This window comes from Podarcis erhardii (genome assembly GCF_964252035.2).
Source record: "Podarcis erhardii genome assembly, chromosome: 16".
NCBI classification, from domain to species: Eukaryota; Metazoa; Chordata; class Lepidosauria; order Squamata; family Lacertidae; genus Podarcis; species Podarcis erhardii.
The window spans coordinates 6,640,046-6,661,464 of record NC_138514.1 but is presented as its reverse complement, the minus strand read 5'-3'; the positions used below and the strand labels follow the sequence as shown (position 1 = coordinate 6,661,464).

The following is a 21,419-nucleotide window of genomic DNA, read 5'->3' as shown; positions in this document are numbered from 1 at the left end:
TTGGCATGCCAGGTTGTAAAGTTCCCATTGGCTGTATTTGTTCCTTGACTTTTACTGACTGCTGCAGCTCTTTCAAGATTTTAAAGTCAAAAGGTTGGTGCTGGGCTTGAGTTCCTGCTGGGGCACCAGCAGGTGGCACTATAATGGGAAATGCCACAGTATCCTGAATTAAGGAACAGGCAAAGACTGCACATTGAAAAGGGGTGGCTGGTTCTGTCGATGAGAGAGTAGGATCATTGCCAGCCAGACCACGGTATTTTTGCAGGATTGGATCCTCTGGTGAGGATCTGGTGATGTGGGCAAGGCAAGTGCCAGAACAGATGGCATCACAGCAGACTGGACTAAAGAAGCTGGAGGTGATGTTGGCAATGCTGCCATGGAGATATTTTTTGGTGATAAAGAGCCCATGGCGTAACGAACCTTGCACCATGCATTTAGAATCCGAACACTGAAGCTGGGGTGTCCGTGAAAATGTGCTCCAATCTTATCCCAATGTTTTAATTCCCAAGTTCCATCCTCAGGAAACCAGGGGCAATGTTCATCAATGGCTTGAATAAGCTGTATCAAATCACAATCAGGAACTTCCAATTTGTTGGAGGAGAGGAGAAATTTTAAGTCTTTTAAAAATTTCTGTTGGGGAAAAGACAGGGAGCTGCCCATATTTCTAAAATCAATATAAAAGGGATCGACTCACCGGGATCCAAAGATGATTCAGCGCAACCCTTGCCGGGCGTGGTGAGTCGATGATATCCATAACTTGGATCAATAAGCCGCACACGGTTTCCTCTGTATTCAGTCTCACACTGCCTTCTTTAGTTAGCCTCTTCTTTTAAGTTTGCCTCAGATTTTAAGTTAGCCTCACACGGGGCACCACTTGTCGGAGTCCTGCCGTCATAGATGGTGCTTAGCATAGCATAGAAAGAAGACACAATGAGGCAGCGAGTATTTTCATAACGGCCGGGCAGCTCCTTCGAACCTCTCGCTTCCCCGGTAAATTTTATTATCCTTTGTCCTCACCAACAGCATGGTCATCTGGCAATGTCTCACATTACATGCCTGGTCAAGGTTTGACACTCCCTTCTCCATATAAGGAAACACTGCCCAGAGGTAACACAACTCCATTTAAGGTCCTAATACATTGTAAAGCACAGAGTGCCGGTCAGCCGAGGTCAGGGGGCACCCTGTGGTATTTACAAGCCTCTGCCTTGGCTTTATGACTCCCACATACATTTCCTTAATATTTCCAGGCTAAAAGAAAACAGAAATGCAAAGACTTGGGTAGAAAGAAAAGTTGTATTGCATCACTTGCACTTGCTTGAGAGAAAGCAAATGTTTGTGGGAGGGAAGGGGAGGATCCTGGAAATATGGGATTATTTTTAAATACACTAAAAATAGCTTTTTAAAAATATATTATTGTTTTTAAACATTTTAATATGGTTGCACTTTATTTTGAATTGTATTTTTCTATTGCTTCATTGTTTGCCACCCTGGGCTCCTTTGGAGGAAAGGCAAGGTAGAACTTTAATCGATAAAAGCAACAACAATGCCTACTAGAATGCATTAATTCATCTAAACGTGTAAGTTTTTGTTTTAATGGGGATAATAATAATAATAATAATAATAATAATAATAATTTATAATTTATACCCCATCCATCTGGCTGAGTTTCCCCAGCCACACTGGACAGCTCCCAAACTAGTGTTAAAAACAAGACAGCATTAAATATTAAAAACTTCCCTAAACAGGGCTGCCTTCAGATGACTTAAAAATAGGATATCTGCTTATTTCCTGGACATCTGATGGGAGGGTGTTCCACAGGGCGGGCGCCACTACTGAGAAGGCCCTCTATCTGGTTCCCTGTAACTTGGCTTCTTGCAGTGACGGAACCGCCCCGTCGCAGGGATTCAAACCGCCAACCTTCTGATCGGCAAGTCCTAGGCTCTGTGGTTGAAGCCACAGCCACGTCCTTTGTTGTCCTCCTACCTTCATCCTAAAGCCTCATTAGAACTTGCCCAAATTTGGGAAGCAGGTAGGATGGATCTAGGTTTCACCTCCCTAAAGCCTGGTGCCTCCCTTACCCAGCATTGGGCTGGAAGAGGGTTAAATTTTGAAGGTCTGTCCCTGCATCAGGATGATGGGCGTTATGTTCAACATCTAGAGGGCCACAGGTTCCCCACCCCTATTCTTAAGAGATAGTCGCATCCACCTGCTTCAGCAGGATGGAAAAAGGCTCCCCAAGGCCAATCAGAAACTCTTCCAAATATTCATTCTCTCTCTCTCTCTCTCTCTCTCTCTCTCACACACACACACACACACACACACACACACCCCAGCAGGCAACTGGCCAAAAGTCCACACTGCATAGGGAAGGAGGGCACTGTAAAAGAGGAGTGTGGGCAGAAATTCAGTTCTCTACATTTTGCAGCAATTTGCATTTTAAAAAAATTCCTCATGAAGATTCACTAGTTTTTTACTGCAAATTTCTCCCACTAAACACATTTTCTATGCAGTTATGACTAGTGTACACATGTTTGTGATCAATTTCCCCCAATATAATGCATTTCTGTAGATTTTTACTAATGTGTCCATTATACTGCACACTTTCCTATAATATATGCAATTCCACAAACATTATTTGATTGGATGGAGAACTGCATTGCGAAATCTGCAGAACCGCAAATTTAAGATAGCTTTGTTTCAGTTCGCATAATGTTTGGAATGTGCAAATTTGATAAGATTCAGGTTTATATGAACACTGAATCAAATTTCTCCTCTATCACTAGTCACAAACAGTATTGAAACTGGGGTTGCATGTGACCACCTCAGTACCATCATGAGCATAAATGATCACCAATGCAGAATAAAAAGGATGTTGGGAGGAGCCCTCAGCTTTTGAACTATCACAGCATTTGTAGCTTCCTGGAACAGCTGGCTGCTGCTGCAAGACTTGGATTAGTGTTTGTGCCATATAAGGTGCCATAGAGCATATAAACCACACCCACTGGTCTGACTAAGCTATAAGATGCTGTGTAAATCTCAGAAGACAATTCATAGCAAGACACAGGACTTCCTCACACCAGGACAGGTAGCATCTCCTCAATTATTTCTCTGAACCTTCTATCCAGATATCCAGCAATATCTGGAAGGCAGCTAGTTGAGATCATAGCCTTTCCCAGCTAGTTGCCTTCCAGATATTGTTGTATTACAGCTTCCATCATCCATGATCATTGGGTATCCTGGTTGAGGCTGATGGGAGCTGTGGTCCACAACATGTGGAGGGCCTCAAATTAGGGAAGACTATGCTAAATTGTCTGCTTCAAATGCCAAATTATCTCAGAGGCAGGAAATCTCTGTTTTGCCTTTCCTCAGACCCATTTCCCCCATCTATCATTATAGTCATTTGGTGGGCAGTGAAGCTGAGGGAGACATATTTCCTTGATTTTAATGTCAATTAATTGTAATTAACAATACTAATTCAGGTGTACTTTTTGTTTCCCCTTTCTAAGCATTCTGGACTGCTGTTTACTTTATTCTCGATTTACTTTGGCTGTAAGTGGCATTGCTATTTTTTAAAATGAATTTGTTGTAAGGTATTTTGAGATATTTTTGTAATTGTAATGCTCTTTTGTGCAGGATATATGTTTTTAGAAGAAATATATCACCTCCCCAGCCCAGCAGGTCTGTACCAAGGGGAAAAAATTGATGCCCTTCATTCCCTCTCCCCTTAAAGAGGGTACAAATGTTTGGAGACGGAGGGTTAAGCTTGATTGAGCACAAGGGAAAGGATTAAAAATTCACCTCCAGAGCCCCTGTCCTGATAGAAACTGGTAGCCTGTGTATCTGTTTTAAATTTCAAGAAGGTGGAAGCTCTGATTTAATGATCTGCTATATTGCATCAATTCATACCAGTGGCATATCGTCTGATTCTCTGTTGCTGTATTCTTACTCCTGGACATTGGTTGCGTAATTAGCCTTGCTTCACCATGCCTAATTTATATTGGCTGTGAGTCCTGGAAGACTTCCTTCCTGCCTTGCAAGCCTGTTCCACCTGGCCTGGGAGGGTGGGGCCAGGACGGACTCCAACTACAAAAGCTGAGGCTGCTGAATGACCTTTTCCTGGGGTATTGTTTAGGCAGTGGGTTGTTGCTAATTTTGATACTGATTTTTTGATTGATACTGATATTTTATTTTAGATCTTACTATGATTTATGTGGAACTTGTTCGGTTTGGTTGTTATGTTGTAATTATGTAGTTTTTCAATGTTGTTATCCGCCTTGAGCATGGTATGAACTATGTAAAGGTGGCTTACAAATAAAGTTTTATATATATATATATATATATATATATATATATATATATATATATATATGTATGTATGTATCTGTGTTGATCCAGGGATATTGTGCAGAAGGGCAATCAATGGAACTTTGGATTTTTGCAGCCTCTCCTCTAACATTTTACATCACTCTCTTTTAGTAGCTACAACTGCAGAAGAGTGAGCTTGTAGCCTGAATCTCAACCAATCCTTGGGAAGCAATGGATAAAGTAGACACAGAGACTTTAAGGGAGAAGCCCCACAAGATGACTGTGGACCAGAAAATGAGAGATTTATTCCATCACTTTCCTAAGCCAGGTGAAAAACAATGCTTTGCTTTTATATTTCCTGCACAAGACAAGTTCTGAAAACCTGCAGTGAGCCTTAAATTAAATTAAAATTTCCATTATCCATATAGGCTCACAGGGGCATAACATAGTGGGGGGAAAGGAGGCCGAGTCCCCTGGGGGCATAATTTTGAGGGGGTGCAAACCAGGCACCCCCATGCAGGTGTTGGCTTCTGCGGGGATTCCTGTCCAGGCACGTACTGGTGGTCCCTGCCCTCAGCTCCTCATCCTTCCCTGCCTGCTGCAGGGCTATCTGGGCCCCAGAGTCTGACCTGGCATTGCCGCTACATTCCAGGCCCCTCCCTAAATGGCCAACCTCCTCTCTGAATGGCCGCCCGACCAATGCCTAGTGCTCACTTACTCCTCGCTCAGTATGCTCTCCCAATGGTGAGTGGGCACGGATGAAGGGAAGCAGTCAAGGGGCAACCCGAGCAAAGCCTGGCACTCCTCACCAAGGGCATCAGGGGGATTCACCTGCCAAGGGCCACAATTTGCTAGCTGGCTTCCACCCTGCATGGGCAGGCAGGCATTGCAGTGCTGCATCAACAGCAAGGGCTGGCCTTCTGTGGCAGGCTCCCTTCATTTTCCGCATCCCACGCCCTAGTGTGCGTGCGTCCACCTGGCTCCCACCTGCCCCGGAAACCAGCAAACCATGCTATGTCACCATATGCATGTACACCAGCTGAATGAAATGACATTCCCCATGGGGATATTTTCCATGTTGGTGGTTTAACATAAAAGCAAGGAGGACTTGTTCCTAAAAAATCTAGCCGTGTTAGTCTGTTTCAGCAAAGAACGAGTGGTACCTGTTGGACTATTTTCCTAACAATATAAGCCCATTTCACCAGATGCATGAATTATTATCCTGAATTATTGGGTACTTTTGGGGCGTCAGATGGGGGTGGTAAACAATCAGGACTGTTTTTTTAAAGTACATATTTCATGGACCATATTGTGTGCAAATATACTTGCAGATAACCAAATACGGTAGATATCCTGCTTCATTAGCTAACCTGATTCAGCTATTCATTCATTCATTCATTCGTACATGCATGTGTGCTCTGTGCCCTTGGTTATTCTGCCTATCTCTTTCTCCCATGGTTCAGGAGGGCAAGAACATGGTCAGAATCAAAACTCCTCTAAAAAGCAGGGGTCTTTAGTCAAAAGGAAACTGATACACACACCAGCAGGGGGAGTCGATGGATTTCACCTGGAGAAACCAGTCAAACTAGTGTCCTTGGGTTTCAGCCAGGTTGGACCCCATTGGATTAAAGCTGAAAACAGCCAGACAACTAGGCTGTCTCTTTGGCAATATATAAACCTGTATTCTTAGTACCAGATGAAAAAACATACACTAGGAACACATTTAATGACTTGCATGCGTAATATCTTAAGGATAGAGGAAGTCCTAGACTCACATGAGAAACTCCACAATGTTGCCACCATGGAAAATGTGTTGTGCCAACCATGGCTATTACCACTTCATGCAAAAGGGGGAGAAAAGAATTGCAGCTCCAACACAGAAGAAAAAAGTTATCTCTGAAAAGTTGTTTGTTCCTTCTTTAGAATATTCCATTTTTCTTCTGTATTGATAAATTTGTATTACTTCTTTTCATCACAGATCCTTCCCTTCGGTTAGGGAGCCCATGGCTCTACAGGGTTTGGGATATTAACCAGAATTTCCTGTTCCTGAAGAACAACATGCTGGTAGCAGCTCCCAAAGATGGCAACTCACCTGGTAACATTGATTAAGAACCCTTCTCATCTCACAGCTGCGACCTACACTGTTACCGATTGAACACTTGTGCAAATTCTGGGACTGGGTAACCAGGTGTCAGGAAGTGTCTGATACAGCAGCACTGTCTTCAACTAGGGTCAGAAATGGTGCTCCTTAACTTTCCATGGTCACACCCCACTCTTATCACACTGATCTTTGCCTGTTTTTTGCTTCCAGATTACTTGTTGGCTATGACCCCCAACAGAGGGATAACCCCAAAAGATGGAAACACATTTGCCGTCTTTTTGGGCACCCAAGATGGAGCACAAACCCTCTCCTGTGGTGAATCTGGTGGTCAACCTCAGCTGACCTTGGAGGTGGGTTTCACTTCTGGTTCAAAGCCACATTCGATTGTTTCAAATTTCTTCTGCTTGTTCTGTGGCATCCACCATGACAAAGATTTTAGATATTCTCTGCTGTTTGCTCATTCTTTTTTTCCTTAATCACTGCATTCCATTCTTCTCTCTGTTATCCTTCTGGGCTTCTTCCCTCTCCTTCCTAGCCTGTCTACTGGGGAGAGGAAAAGCTCTACTGAGGTTTTTAGGGCTGCTTCTGTCCTTTTAGTGAAAGCAAATACTTCCTGATTGTACATTCTGCACTCTTCTCCATTAGTTATGAATTTCTCCTTCATTATCCAGCTTCTGGTTCTATTTCCTGTTTTGTTTTTTTAAATTCAGGAGCGAAACAATCCCTGTTTTGTTATATAAACAAAGATTCAAACTTATGAAAGGCAGACAGGAATTGAAGCTGAAGAACCAGTGGTGGTTCAGATCTTGTTGGACCTTAACTCCCATCGGCCCCATCCTGGACAGCCAATGGTCAGAGATGATAGGAATTGTAGTCCAACAACCTCTAGAGGGCCACAGGTCCTCCCACCCTTTGAATGAAAGGCTTATCTCATGGCTGAATGCTTGGTGTATTCATGACACAATCCAGATTTAAACTTGAGGCTTCCAGTAAACTTTGAATTTGTATATGCTTTGGTTACAATCATTGGGATTTAGCCCCAAGTCTCGCTTTCTCCCAGGCAACTGACGGCGTTCATTTGTGATGCAGCACAACCCTTCTTTCTACTAAACCTTTTGTATGCTTTTTTATCTTAAATAGGGTAAAGGCATTATGGATCTCTACAACGATGGCAAGGAACACAAGAATTTCACTTTCTTTTGTAAAAGTGGCAGCAGCACAGAGACCGGCAGCTTTGAATCTGCAGCATTCCCCGGTTGGTTCCTAAGCACGTTGCCTGAGCCAAACCAGCCAATTCGTTTGAGTCATCAAGGAGGTGCTGAGATCACTCAGTTTTATTTTGATAAAGTAAAAGATTAGAACTTCTGAAAGAGGAGGAAGGTTTTAATGCCAGTGTATGTATATCCTCATCAAGTAGCAAAATGCCTTTCAGTTCTAACATGTTCAGAACTTCCAGTATTCACTCAAGCTACAAAAACAGAAGGAAATTGCATCTATCAAGAGTAGGGATGGCTGGATAGGTCAATTTTGGTTGCTCTCGGTTTCTCATTCTTCCAGTCTTGTTCAGTTCTCCTCATTTCCATATTAGTTTGCATTTTGTTTTAAAAAGAGTCCTTGTGTTTAATCTTGTATTTTATTCAGATGTTTTATCCTAAGCTTGTTTCTTTGTCCTTATCTGCCCCAACATTTATCAGTTTAAAAAATCCTAACTGCTATTTTATTTATCTGATTGTTTGTTTTTTTATCCTGGTCTGTGACCGTAATAAAGTTCATTCATTTTGTTTTAAAAAGAGTCCTCAGGAATATTCATCAGCATTCTGGTGCCAATTTCTCATTAACGTTTACATTTCTGTATGCAATTGTACCTAGAGTCCTGTCTAGTCAAGTTGCATGGGATCACTTCCAATCTGTCACCTCTGAAGATGTGGACAGGCTGCTTGGATGAGTGAAACCAACCACCTGTCTCCTTGATCCTTGCCCATCCTGGCTCATAAAAGCAAGCCAGGAAGGGCTGGGCGAGGGGCTCCGTGGGGTGGTGAATGCTTCCCTCTGTGTGGAAGCCTTCCCAGACTCACTGAAAGAGGCAGTTATTAAATCGCTTCTTTAAAAACCATCTTTGGACCCATCCAAAATGGCCAACAATCACTCAGTTTTAAATCTCCCATCTTCAGGCAAGGTGACTGAGTGGGTGGTTGCTAAACAACTCCAGGCACGCCTGGAGGATGTGGACGATTTAGATCCTTTTCATTCAACATGGGGCTGAAACTGCCTTGATCTTGCTGGTCGATGATCTCTGGTGGGCTAAGGACAAAGGTGAAAGCTGTTTCCTAGTTCTGCTGGATCTCTCAGTGGCCTTTGCTGGTTTTGACCTATAAAGCTTTAAAAGACTCAGGACTACAATATTTCATTCTTGTGTGTGTGTGTGTGTGTGTGTGTGTGTGTGTGTTTTCCGAATTTTAATAAATTGATCCAAATTATTTAAATTTAATACAATTTTTCAATAATAATAATAACAATAATAAGGTTTCCCACTCCTGTTACAAACATGTCCAATGCTTCCTGATGTTGCCACTTCTTCTTTAATCACATTCTCATCCTTCTATTAGTTTTAATCCATTTTCGTGGCTAGCCTTCTTGTTTCCTTACAAATCATTACCATTCTTATTTTGCAAACATATATATAAAAAAATTCACGTGTTCATTCCTTCTAGCATGCTGTTCCCAGACCAGGTTTGAAGAGAGATTTTCATTGTACTTGGTCCATTCCACTCCTTTGAAAACATTCCTTCCATTGTTCAAGGACTTGCTGAGCTATAAACAACTCCCCAAGTTGATGTCTGCTCTGCCATTAAAATTCTGGGGATTATTTTCCACAGCTCGCAATTAAAGATCAAAGTCACATATTTAAATTCCTGCCAAGTGTAATTAGCAGTCCTTAGCAAATTGTTCTCTTCTCCACTCCTGATCCAGTCCAAAGAAAATTTATATAAGTTCCATTCACCCTCAGTCAAGAGGGAAGGGTGTAAAAGAAATTGTAGAACCCTTTGTTGAGCATAAATCATTGGCTCCCCTCTCTCTCTCAGTAACAGATAACATCAAAACACCTGCACATGATTCTTTCATTTTAAAGGGGTGGTCAAGAGAGAAAAAGACCATTTAGGAACCATCAAAACAAACATTGCCTTGCCTCCCCTTCCATTCTGGCTATTGTAAGTATTTTTGCGCTTGTTGAAAATCATTGAAATACCTTCATGGCCCAAATCCAGTCCTTTCGGCAGCTGATTAATTGCAGCCCTTTATCATATGCCATTTCAGGAGCGTCCCCTAATCAACGCCAATATTCCAAATTCACGGGGAACCGATCACAAATCATGCCTGAGACGATTCGTCCATGGCAGGGACATACTTCCGAGGTCGTGTCCATACTGCCTTTCTAGATATGAGCTTAAGCAACACCACGGGATACTGTGCACTCCCCAGAACGCCTGAGGAGCATTGCCAGGAATTTTACCTCATAACTCCTGGCTTTCCCCCACCCGAACAGCTCCCCAGTCCTGAAGAGCTCAACAGACGTAAATTGTGACATCAGCCAGAAACTGGACTACAATATCTCAAGGACTGCCTCTCACATATTAACTGACCCAGACCCAGCGATCACCATCTGCAGCTCTACTTTGTGTGCCCCCTCAAAAAGAGATCTGGCGTGTGGCAACATGAGAATGGGCCTTTTCTGCAGTGTCTCTCCATTTATGAAACGTTCTTCCCAGGGAGGCTGGCCTGGCACAATCATATCTTTAGGAACCAGGCAAAAACTTTCCTCTATTACCAGGCCGTTAGTCCTTAACTATCTGTGAAGTGGGAGGAGTGTTAATGTATTTCTTTTTTCCTATAGACTTTAATGTATCTACTGTATGTGTGGTGTTTATTTATTTATTTATTTGGTTGGTTGGTTGGTTGGTTGGTTGGTTGGTTCTAGGTCGCTTTGGGTTGTCCAGGGCAAGATAAAGCAAATAACAAATTTAATAAAGAATAAAAATAACAACAAATGGAGAAGCGTTGGGGTTTCTCGGGGATGATTTCCTCTGTGTCATGTATTTTCAATGACAGCTCCCTGGTAATGGCAGATATTCTCCTTTAAAGCAGCAGGGTCACATTTAGTCCTATATTCTCGCCATATAAAATTCTGTGATCTCCGTGGCTCCTGGGCGGCTCAAACCAACAGGCTTGTTTGGCTCAGGAGAAGTGCTTATGAACCAGCCCGGGAATGCTGCAGATTCCAAGCTGTACGTCTCTTTGCCACCAGGCTTTCTGAAGAAAGTGCAACTCCTGAATTCGTTCACCTCATTGTACATTTCCTTAATATTTCCAGGCTAAAAGAAAACAGAAATGCAAAGACTTGGGTAGAAAGAAAAGTTGTATTGCATCACTTGCAGTTGCTTGAGAGAAAGCAAATGTTTGTGGGAGGGAAGGGGAGGATCCTGGAAATATGGGATTATTTGTAAATACCCTAAAAATAGCTTTTAAAGATATATATTATTATTTTTAAACTTTTTAATATGGTTGCACTTTATTTTTAATTGTATTTTTCTATTGCTTCATTATTTGCCACCCTGGGGTCCTTTGGAGGAAAGGCAAGGTAGAACTTTAATTGATAAAAGCAACAACAGTGCCTACTAGAATGCATTAATTCATCTAAACGTGTAAGTTTTTGTTTTAATGGGGATAATAATAATAATAATAATAATAATAATAATAATAATAATAATTATTATTTATAATTTATACCCCATCCATCTGGCTGAGTTTCCCCAGCCACACTGGACAGCTCCCAATCTAGTGTTAAAAACAAGACAGCATTAAATATTAAAAACTTCCCTAAACAGGGCTGCCTTCAGATGTCTTAAAAATAGGATAGCTGCTTATTTCCTGGACATCTGATGGGAGGGTGTTGCACAGGGTGGGCGCCACTACTGAGAAGGCCCTCTTTCCGTTTCCCTGTATCTTGGCTTCTTGCAGTGAGGGAACCGCCAGAAGGCCCTCGAAGCTGGACCTCAGTGTCCGGGCAGAACGATGGAGGTGGAGATGCTCCTTCAGGTATACTGGGCCAAGGCACATCACTCTTAGCAGTCCCCCACCCCATCCTCGGAGAATAGGAGGGACTGCTGGTCTCCTCCCATCCCTAAGGAGAGAAGGGAAGGGGCTGCCCTCTGGGCCCCCATTCAGAGCCAAAGCAGGCCCTTTCCCACCCATGATGCCCTTTGATTCACAGTTCAACCATTGAGTAAGGTTGGTTTGATTCCTTGCTTTGTTCCTAAGGTAGATCTTCCCACCTTCTTCTGTGGCAGGGGGCACCGTTTTGTGGTTCGCCGCAGGTACTAAAATGATTGGATCAGCCCTGGACAAAACTCACCACTGCCTTTAGTTGAGGAGGCCCTCCTCCAGATTCCACACAGGACAGGACACGTCCATTGAAGCCAATAAAGATTACATTTCCCATAATACCTCTGTTGGGATATATGTCAAATACTACCTCTAGAGACAAAAAACAAAACAGGGTCAGTACCGTGAGAGGGAGTAAATCATGCATTCTTATTTGGTACAGGAATTTTGTAGGAGAAGCCAAAATGGAAGGAAGGTTTTCAATAGGATGGGAAACTACTGATGATCCCCTCAAAATCAAATATGTGTCTATACACATGATCACTACAGTAGACACGTGTCCAGTTTTCATGAGTTTCTGCTACATAGTGCCGGTAGTTTGCATAGACCCACAGATAATCCCATGCCCTGTTTGTAATTTTGCCACCTCTTGTGGCAGAAGTGGGGAGCTCTTTTTGGCCTGCAGTCCTCAATCCCTTCTGGGCAACATTCCAAGGGCCACATGCCACTGCTGAACACTGTTATGTACTGAGTTGAATAGGATCCAAAATGCAGCAGTCTGATTGGTCCTAGAACAATAGGATTCAGAATGCAGCAGTCTGATTGGTCCACAGGAGCCACCCAATCCAGCTCCAAGTGGAAGTGAATCCGCAACCGGATTGGCCTACAGGAGAATCCCGGAATTAGCCAATCACATGGGGCCCATTGTGTAAATAATGTATATAAAGGAGACATCCCAGGGGAACTTCCATTCCTCCTCACCACTATAAGCTGAATAAAGAGCATGAAATCCACTCTCGACTCCGAGTATATTTCAAACACTTCCCTTTCTTATAATGGCAATGGTGCTGGAACTAAGTTCCGGTGAGTTCTGGATGATAAAAAACCCTGTTTCCCGATTCCTGGCTACTCAGCTCCAGAATGTAAACAAGTGTTCAGTCAGTAACGGCAGGACCAGCAAGATGCAAAGGAATCATAATAACTATTACCTGATGCGTTGGAATTTGGTGGGGATGCTATCAGATGGTCATTCTGCAGGATGAGGATCTTGTGGTTGATATCTGTAAGTCTGCAGTGCCAGGGATACTCTAATGCTGGACGAACGCCCCCGGAAGGAACTGGGGAACACATTAGGATGGAAATATATAATGTACCCAAAAACACATCCATATGCAAGAAAAAATGGGGAGTAATCTAAAGAAGAAACAAGCAATACTTAGAAATAATCACATTTTTGCATGACATGGCAACTGCCCTGTTTGGCATCAATCGTGCAGAGTTAGAGTATTGTGCCTACAGTTGGTTAAACAAGTTCCTAGTTTTACTTTTATATGCCTGTTGTCTTTGTCCATGGAGTTTTCTTGGCAGGGATACTGGAGTGGCTTGCCAGTTCCTGCTCCAGGTGGATCACGTTTAGTCAAAACTCTCCACTATGACCTGTCCATCTTGGGTGGCCCTGCACAGCATAGCTCATAGCTTCTCTGAGTTATTCAAGCCCCTTCACCATGTCAAGGCAGTGATCCATGAAGGAGGAAATCTATCAATTCTTAAGGAAATACTGTATTTTTTGCTTTATAAGACTCACTTTTTCCCTCCTAAAAAGTAAGGGAAAATGTGTGTGCGTCTTATGGAGTGAATGCAGGTTGCACAGCTATCCCAGAAGCCAGAACAGCAATAGGGATTGCTGCTTTCACTGCGCAGCGATCCCTCTTGCTGTTCTGGCTTCTGAGATTCAGAATATTTTTTTTCTTGTTTTCCTCTTCCAAAAACTAGGTGCGTCTTGTGGTCTGGTGCGTCTTATAGAGCGAAAAATACGGTAAGCCCTGAGTGCTCACTGGAAGGACAGATCGTGAAGCTGAGGCTCCAATACTTTGGCCACCTCATGAGAAGAGAAGACTCCCTGGAAAAGACCCCGATGTTGGGAAAGATGGAGGGCACAAGGAGAAGGGGACGACAGAGGACGAGATGGTTGGGCAGTGTACTTGAAGCTACCAGCATGAGTTTGACCAAACTGCGGGAGGCAGTGGAAGACAGGAGTGCCTGGTGTGCTCTGGTCCAGGGGGTCACGAAGAGTCGGACACGACTAAATGACTAAACAACTACAACAAAGTTTTACTTTGTTCAACCAGTGCTAAAACCACAGGTAAGTATACTGCCAAAATGAAAAATTAGATGCATCCTTCACTGACAATGCTTTAGGCTGCAATCCATGTCATTTGCCATAACATGTTATGGACATGGCTCCCAATAAGCAACCTAGGCACTGGTGGCGAGATATATTGTCATTTCTTTGCCCTTTTCCTTCAAGACTGCTATAGCAGCTGTGGGTCAAAGAGCTTGTGCAGCCTTAGGGAACCTGAAAAGCCACTTGGGATGAGCAAGTGATGGACTCATCAAGAAGGAACCAAGCAACCCAGACTACCCAACAAGAAACACCAAACCCAGCAAGCGGCCACCCTGAAGGTTTGCCAAGACCTCATGCTCACATATTGTCCCTGGCTGAAAACACTAAGCAGCCTTCAAAAAAGAGTATTGTAGGAGCATGGGACTCCAGGTGTTTAGGGCCTTTATCAATGCTTCCTAGAGAAGCGGCTTGATGTTCATTCTATACCAGAGGTCAGCAACCTAAGGCCCGCGGGCCGGTTCTGGCCCGAATGGGTTCTGGATCCGGCCCGCAGATGGTCCAGAAATTGCTGCATGGTTCTGATTCATATCATTTGGGCTGTGCCATTTTTTCTCCGGAAATCGCTGTGGCGCTTGGCGCCACAGACATGCACAGACGCGTTTTCCGGCATTGCGCTGCACCAGTCTGGTCCTCAGAGTGATGCAGCCCATGCCCAGTAAGCCTTGCTGACCTCTGTTCTGCACCTAACAGCTTTAGGTGCTGGTCCATGGTGCTGGTCTTTGACTGGCTCCCTATTTTCTCTCTTGCCTTAGCTGTTGGATTTCTGGCTTTGAGTCACCTCCTACTGCTTGTATATTTAATTCCGTTCCTCCTGATTAATGGAAAGCAATCAATCAAACCGACCCAGCCAACTGATATGTATTCTGCATTTCAATAGCACTAACCTGGATGGAAAACTGCACACACTGGTTTCTGCAGAGGAGATCCGTTACCTCACTCTGTAGGTATGCTTGTCATTTCCCTTTTGGAAACAAGCTCTGATGAGGCTTGCCTCCAACTCTGTCCCTGCCCTCATCCACCATGGGATGGGATACCTAAGATTCAGTGCAGCATCAAATGGGAGAAGAGCCTGCTAATATCTTTGAGAAGAAACCACACCAAACCTTCAAACAGTGGTGGATGGTGTCCACTGGGAATGGTGGGGTGGAATGAAGAAAGACCCACAGCCAGAGCCAATGGCAGGCAGAGCAAACCAATTCAGGTTTGGCCCCCATCTTCCTCCCTGCTGAGTTCTCCAGGTATTGCTGAGGCTAAGGAGAAGCTGACAGCCAGTGCTATAGTATTTTTTTGTATTATTAAAATCGAAATTTATTACCCACCCTTCACCAGCAGGTCCCAGAGTGGGTTGCTACCATTTAAAAGTCAGAATCAAAAACAATTAGAGTCACAGGAATAAGTTGGGTCCTGAAAACACACATCTCAGGCTTCAAAGCACAGGATAAAGAGGTGCATATTCAGCATTTAGCAGCCCTGTTGCTTTAGCAGTCAGCCTGGTTGCCCTAGTCCTGATAAACCTTAGCCTCTGTGCTTTAGACTGACAGGCCAGGGTTATATCCAAACATAGGACTGTATGTGGTTAACCAAATACTGTATGGAATCTGTACTCTAAGACAGGCCCAGGCAGATGTGGAGGAGGAATGGGAACATAATCAGAAAACCATGAAAAGCTCAGTTAAAGCCATGCCCAGAGAATAAGTCCTGTTATTTCTTTGGAGATAGTGACGGATTCCTGTTCCTGGAAGAGGCCTTCATGTATCCATTAACAATTTTTGGACAGAAGATGGATTCACATGGCTAAGTTTTTAATTCTTTTAAGCTGCAGCCCGTTTTTATTTATTTGCATTTTACATTGCACTATGCTGTTTTATTATTGCTTTAGATCCACCTTTGCTAACCTGGTGCTTCTCAGATGATTTGGTCTGTAGCGCCTATCAATCCCACGCAGAGTGACTGTGCTAGCTTAGCTTGATAGAAGCTGTAACAGCTCAAAATAGATGGAGGGCACCAGGTTGGAGAAGCCTGTCTTAGTTATATTAGACTTGTTGTTGTTGTTGTTGTTGTTGTTGTTGTTGTTGTTGTTGTTGTTGTGTAAGTTGCCCTGGGAATGCTGACTGACAGAGAAATTAACTTTGCCATCTGTTTGAATCTCAGTGCTGAAATTCTGAGAGTTTGAGATTCAAAGTTTTTTCTTATTGTTCCTGTATTTCTTTTGAAAATACTGCTTGACTGTAACCACAAAACCTCTAATTGGTTTACAGGTTATATAAAAATTTTCAATGAAAACAGTTTAAACAAATAAGTCAAACTATACAAAAGGCCATTAAAACTGTAGAGCACACAGAAAAGAGATTATAAAACACATCAACACCCTAGGGGACTGGATAGGCCTGCCTAAACAAGAATGTTTTAAGCATGTGCCCAAAAGGGCACAGAGAAGCTGCCTATATGATATCAATAGGCAGGGAATTCCAATGTGTGGGTGCTGGCTGCAGCATTAAAAGACTGATTTCTTACAAGTGTGAAATCTTTAACAATGACAATTCCAAATCGGGGGGGGGGGGGGGGCGCAGTTCAGATCTCTGAGCAGAAGTGCTGTATGCTGACAAGGTCTTATTCTTCTCAACAACTGTGCTGAAGCATTCTTCACTAATTACAGGTCTCTGATTAAGCACAGGGGAATCCCCATACAGAGAGCATTGCCTCTTGAAGCCACTTCAGAAAGAAAGAAAGACAGACTTCTCTCTATACAGTGTATATATGAATGTACAGTGGTACCTCGGGTGGTACCTCGGGTTAAGTACTTAATTCATTCCAGAGGTCCGTTCTTAACCTGAAACGGTTCTTTACCTGAAGCACCACTTTAGCTAATGGGGCCTCCCGCTGCTGTTGCGCCACCGCTGCACAATTTCTGTTCTCATCCTGAAGCAAAGTTCTTAACCCGAGGTACTATTTCTGGGATTGCGGAGTCTGTAACCTGAAGCGTATGTAACCCGAGGTACCACTGTAATGTAATGTAATGTAATGTATTGTTGAAGCCACTTCTGATTCTTTTATTTTCTCAATATCTAGCCTCCAATGATTTTCAGAAAGCTATCTGCAGATTTGGGAACATTGCCTTGGAAAACAAATAGAAAAGTAAAGAATTTGGTTTCTTTACATGAAAAGAAATTTGCCAGTTCGTTCTTGTGGGTGTACAAACCTTCATCTCCTCCTGCTTTCTCCATTCCTTCCTGAAGATTGGCTGACATTCAGGATATTTGTCACCTCTTCAGCAGTTACAGCTGTTGAAACAAAGAGTGATAAGCTACAGAGGACATCTTAAGGCACCAGGCATGTCCAAAGTCCATTTTGGGGGCCTAATCCAGCCCACTGGTTGGTTTAATCCAGCCCCTGGAGCAGTTTATTTCCTGGGGTAAAATCCTTAAAAAAGCTCAACAACTTCAACCCTAAAAAAGGTTAACAACTTTGGTTGGCCCTCACAGCCCTTCACTTCATCAAATCTGGCCCTCTTTGAAAAAAGTTTGGACACCACTGTAAGCATTCTGAACAAAAGCAGTGGTGCACTGACTGTCACTGCAGCCTCACCTTAAGCAACAAGGGGGATGGGTCATTACTGGAAGAGTACAGAGTCAATGGCCTCATCGAGGCAGAAACCAACAAGAGAAACAATGAATATGTTATTTTCATCCAAAAGTGCACTTTTGTGGACACTTTACTCCAATATGTGCAATTTTTTTCCACATTACTTGACTGGATAACTGCACTGCAAAATCTGGACAAGTGTAAATTTCAAAAGGTTGCTGAGTTTCAGGTTGTGCATTGTTTTGGAAAGCACAATTTTGATAGGTTCGCCTTTGAATGAAAACTGAATCAAATTTCTGTCCCATCCTCAGTTTCCCTCACCTAGAGTAAAGATAAAGCCTGACGGGGCCCATCCTAGCTGCAGGAGGGCCTGGCAAGACCCGCAGTGGCCATGCAAAAGCCCAGCAGGTCCTCCTTGAAAATTCAGGGGTCCTCAGCCCCTCTTGGATGGCACCCCAATATAGCATCTCTCCCAAGTTTTTAAATTTAAAGTAGCCATGGAGCTCTACAATTTTGTTCAAAGCAGTGGCTCTGGGGAAGAGAGGACTTCTCTTTTTTTACCCTTTCACTCCCCCTGCCATTTTCTGAATCAAAATTCCCCAAACACTATAACCATCAGATAAAAATATAGTACCTCCCCCATCGCTTCCACTATGGAGCTAACAGCAGCTTTGTAAGGACTGGAAGAGGACACAGACAGACAGACAGACAGACAGACGTTCGCTTTCCATTATATAAAAACAAACTGTACAGGCTGGATTATAATAAATGCATAACCAACCATACAGCAAACGGAAAATAGAAAAATGAAAAAAATAAAGGAGGGATGCATGCAGAATCTTAAGAAACAGCAAACCATACCAGGTCACAGGAGCTGTTAAACTACTAAACCATCACAGTTCCCTGGGATTCTTAGTCTGTCTCTTAAGTGGCTATAATGATAGGGAAATCATTCAAGGCAAGAGCTAGACCAGGGATTACCAGCATTGCATTGATGACTGCACTGGGGCCTTTAAGGCCTTTCGCTGGCACCCACAAAGCCTCTGGGAGCCCCTGGCTGCTCCCTTAGTCCTGGGACGGTAAGGGTGGTTAGTTTTTTCTTCCCTTATAAATTTCTATAGTGCCGCAGGTTCCCACATCCACTTTCAGCTGTGTGTACTTTAAAAGGCTCAGGATAATTCCCAGATCCCTGTGAAGTGTGTATGTGCACGCATTCACCTTTTGTTCGAGGGAGTGATTTGGTTTTTTTTTTAATAATAATTTTTATTGATTTTACAACATAAACAAAAAACAAAACAAACATAATGCGACTTCCCCAAACCTCCCCTTCACTGCATCCAAATTTCAAAATTTTTAGCAATTCTTCATCCCATTTTTATATTTAATTCTCTTTAAAAAGAGTTTCTGCTTTATAAATTTCGATTTATAGCTGTAATTCTTAGTGTCCAATCCCCTGACATCTTAACATTCCGAAATTTTACAACAATTTTTAAGATAGATTTTAAATTTTTTCCAGTCCTCCTCCACTGTCTCTTTCCTCTGGTCACGGATTCTGCCGGTCATCTCTGCCAGTCCCATAAATTCAGTCACCTTGGTCTGCCATTCTTCCAGAGTAGGTAGTTCTTTAGTCTTCCAATACTTCGCCAAAAGGATTCTTGCTGCTGTTGTTGCGTACATAAAAAAGGTCCTATCTTTCTTTGGTACCAATTGGCCGACCATGCCCAAGAGAAAAGCCTCCGGTTTCTTTACAAATGTCCACTTAAGGATTTTCTTAATTTCATTATAGATCATTTCCCAGTAGGCCTTAATCTTTGGGCAGGTCCACCAAAGGTGATAAAAAGTTCCTTCACATTCATTACACTTCCAGCAATTGTTATTGGGCAAATGATATATCTTTGCAAGCTTGACTGGGGTCATGTACCACCTATAGATCATTTTCATTATGTTCTCTTTCAGGGCACTACATGCCGTAAATTTAATACCTGTGGTCCATAACTGCTCCCAGTCAGCAAACATAATATCATGACCAATATCTTGTGCCCACTTAATCATGGCTGATTTAACCGTTTCATCTTGTGTGTTCCATTTTAGCAGCAGATTATACATTCTAGACAAATTCTTAGTATTGGGTTCTAGCAATTCTGTTTCTAACTTTGACCTCTCCTTCTGAAATCCTAGTTTTCTGTCCTGCTTAAAAGTTTCATTAATCTGGTAGTAATGTAACCAATCTCGGACTTTAGGTTTCAATTTCTCAAAACTCTGTAGTTTCAGCTTTTCACCATCATATTCTATAATTTCACAATATTTTGGCCAGTCTGTATCCATGTTCAATCTTTTTACCGCCTTAGCTTCCATTGGTGACAGCCACCTGGGGGTTTTACTTTCAAACAAATCTTTATATCGAGTCCATACATTATACAATGCTTTCCTAATAATATGATTTTTAAAATTTCTATGTACCTTTACCTTGTCATACCATAAATATGCATGCCAACCAAAACTATTATCATAACCTTCCAGGTCCAGAATGTCTGTATTTTCAAGAAGCAGCCATGGTTTCAGCCAGCAAAAAGCTGCTGCTTCATAATAAAGTTTTAAGTCCGGCAGGGCAAAGCCCCCTCTATCCTTTGCATCAGTCAAAATCTTAAATTTAATTCTGGGTTTTTTGCCCTGCCAGACAAATTTAGATATATCTTTCTGCCACTTCTTGAAATAGTCCATCTTATCTAAAATTTGCAATGTCTGGAACAAAAACAACAATCTCGGCAATACATTCATCTTAATTACAGCAATTCGGCCTAACAAGGAAAGTCTCAATCTTGACCATATCTCGAAATCTTTCTTCACTTCAGCCCAGCATTTCTCATAATTATCTTTAAATAGATTCACATTCTTAGATGTTAAATTCACCCCCAGATATTTTACCTTTTTAGTAATTTCCAAACCAGTTTCTCTTTGAAAACTATCTTTTTCCCCCACCGTAAGATTTTTTTCCAACACCTTTGTCTTGTGTTTATTCAATTTAAAACCTGCTACCTGACCAAATATTTCAATAAGTTCCAAAACTCTTTTTGTACTAGTTTCTGGCTGTTGTAGTGTCAAGTCGAGGGAGTGATTTGGGGGAGAAGAGAGATAAGTGACAGGCGGGGGAGGGGGACCTCCCACAGCACTCACTCAAAATTCGAAGTGTGCCCACAGGACTTAAAATATTGGTGATCCCTGAGCTATACACAGCTTTCCTGCCTCACAGGTGGTTTAGCCCTAACAGGGGAACAAAGCAGCTCAAGAAAAGAAAGCGTAGAGAGACAGTTGTGGAGATGGTACCTGCACTGATATAGAGCAGTCTTGTGCTGTGGGACGGAGGTTCCTTCTCTGTGCTCCTCCGATGGTCATTACAAAACTCTTTATAGCAGCCCACAGACACTGGTGGGTGTGATTTACATATTCAAGGGTAATTTGAGTTGAGCCTTATTACTGGCAGATGTTTACAGAAGATGACAATCTCACGGCACTTTAAAGGGCCTTGTCGATGGTGGTGCCTGCCCTGTGGAACGCCCTCCCATCAGATGTCAAGGAAATAAACAACTCCCTCAGCCAATCCGAAGCCGCGCCAGTGTAGGCACCTGCCCAGAAGCCGTGCCAGCATCATGGAAGTCAGTCCCCTTGTGATGTGGTGTCCGCAGCATGCAGGGGCTGACCGAGTGGGCGGCAGGGTCCACGGGCCGGATTTACGAGCTGAGGGGGCCACATTCAGCCCCCAGACGTAATTTGCCGACCCCTGTTCTAAGCCATTCCAGGTTTGAGCTGTAAGTAATTGAATGACAGGGTCTCTGATGTGATTGCAGCTACCCTGAACCCAGATTACCT

The 21,419-nt window shown here is 42.9% G+C and overlaps 2 protein-coding genes across 5 annotated transcripts in view; one reads left to right on the top strand and one right to left on the bottom strand.

Annotated features, from left to right (window-relative positions):
- Positions 1–8,196, top strand: part of LOC309331262 (interleukin-36 receptor antagonist protein-like) — a 54,736-nt gene extending 46,540 nt beyond the window's left edge. The window contains exons 1-5 of one of the 4 annotated variants that reach the window (XM_081843384.1): positions 3,060–3,085; positions 4,477–4,633; positions 6,284–6,400; positions 6,617–6,756; positions 7,547–8,196. In XM_081843384.1, coding sequence (XP_081699510.1) covers positions 4,537–4,633; positions 6,284–6,400; positions 6,617–6,756; positions 7,547–7,765 — 573 coding nt within the window. In that variant the 5' untranslated portion in view covers positions 3,060–3,085; positions 4,477–4,536 and the 3' untranslated portion in view covers positions 7,766–8,196. Of the gene's footprint in view, positions 1–3,059; positions 3,086–3,506; positions 3,550–4,476; positions 4,634–6,283; positions 6,401–6,616; positions 6,757–7,546 lie in introns of those variants that run through there. The other 3 variants (XM_081843385.1, XM_081843383.1, XM_081843386.1) reach the window with 3 other exon arrangements.
- Positions 8,197–10,408: 2,212 nt separating this feature from the next.
- Positions 10,409–21,004, bottom strand: LOC309331267 (interleukin-36 receptor antagonist protein-like). Its single transcript, XM_081843394.1, has 5 exons — positions 20,877–21,004; positions 17,170–17,251; positions 12,775–12,903; positions 11,817–11,938; positions 10,409–10,776 (listed from the first exon to the last, which is right to left on the bottom strand). Exons 2-5 carry the CDS (start codon positions 17,216–17,218, stop codon positions 10,567–10,569), a joined length of 510 nt encoding a protein of 169 aa, XP_081699520.1. The 5' UTR covers positions 17,219–17,251; positions 20,877–21,004; the 3' UTR covers positions 10,409–10,566.
- Between the last annotated feature and the right edge of the window lie 415 nt (positions 21,005–21,419).

Coding starts and splice junctions, on each gene's coding strand:
- LOC309331267 (XM_081843394.1), bottom strand. CDS start 17,218: ATGTCAGCCAATCTTCAGGAAGGAATGGAGAAAGCAGGAGGAGATGAA. Junction 12,904..17,169: donor GAAAGCAGGAGGAGATGAAG/GTTTGTACACCC, acceptor TGTGTTCCCCAG/TTCCTTCCGGGGGCGTTCGT. Junction 10,777..11,816: donor CTCCTCAACTAAAGGCAGTG/GTGAGTTTTGTC, acceptor GTTTTCTTTTAG/CCTGGAAATATTAAGGAAAT.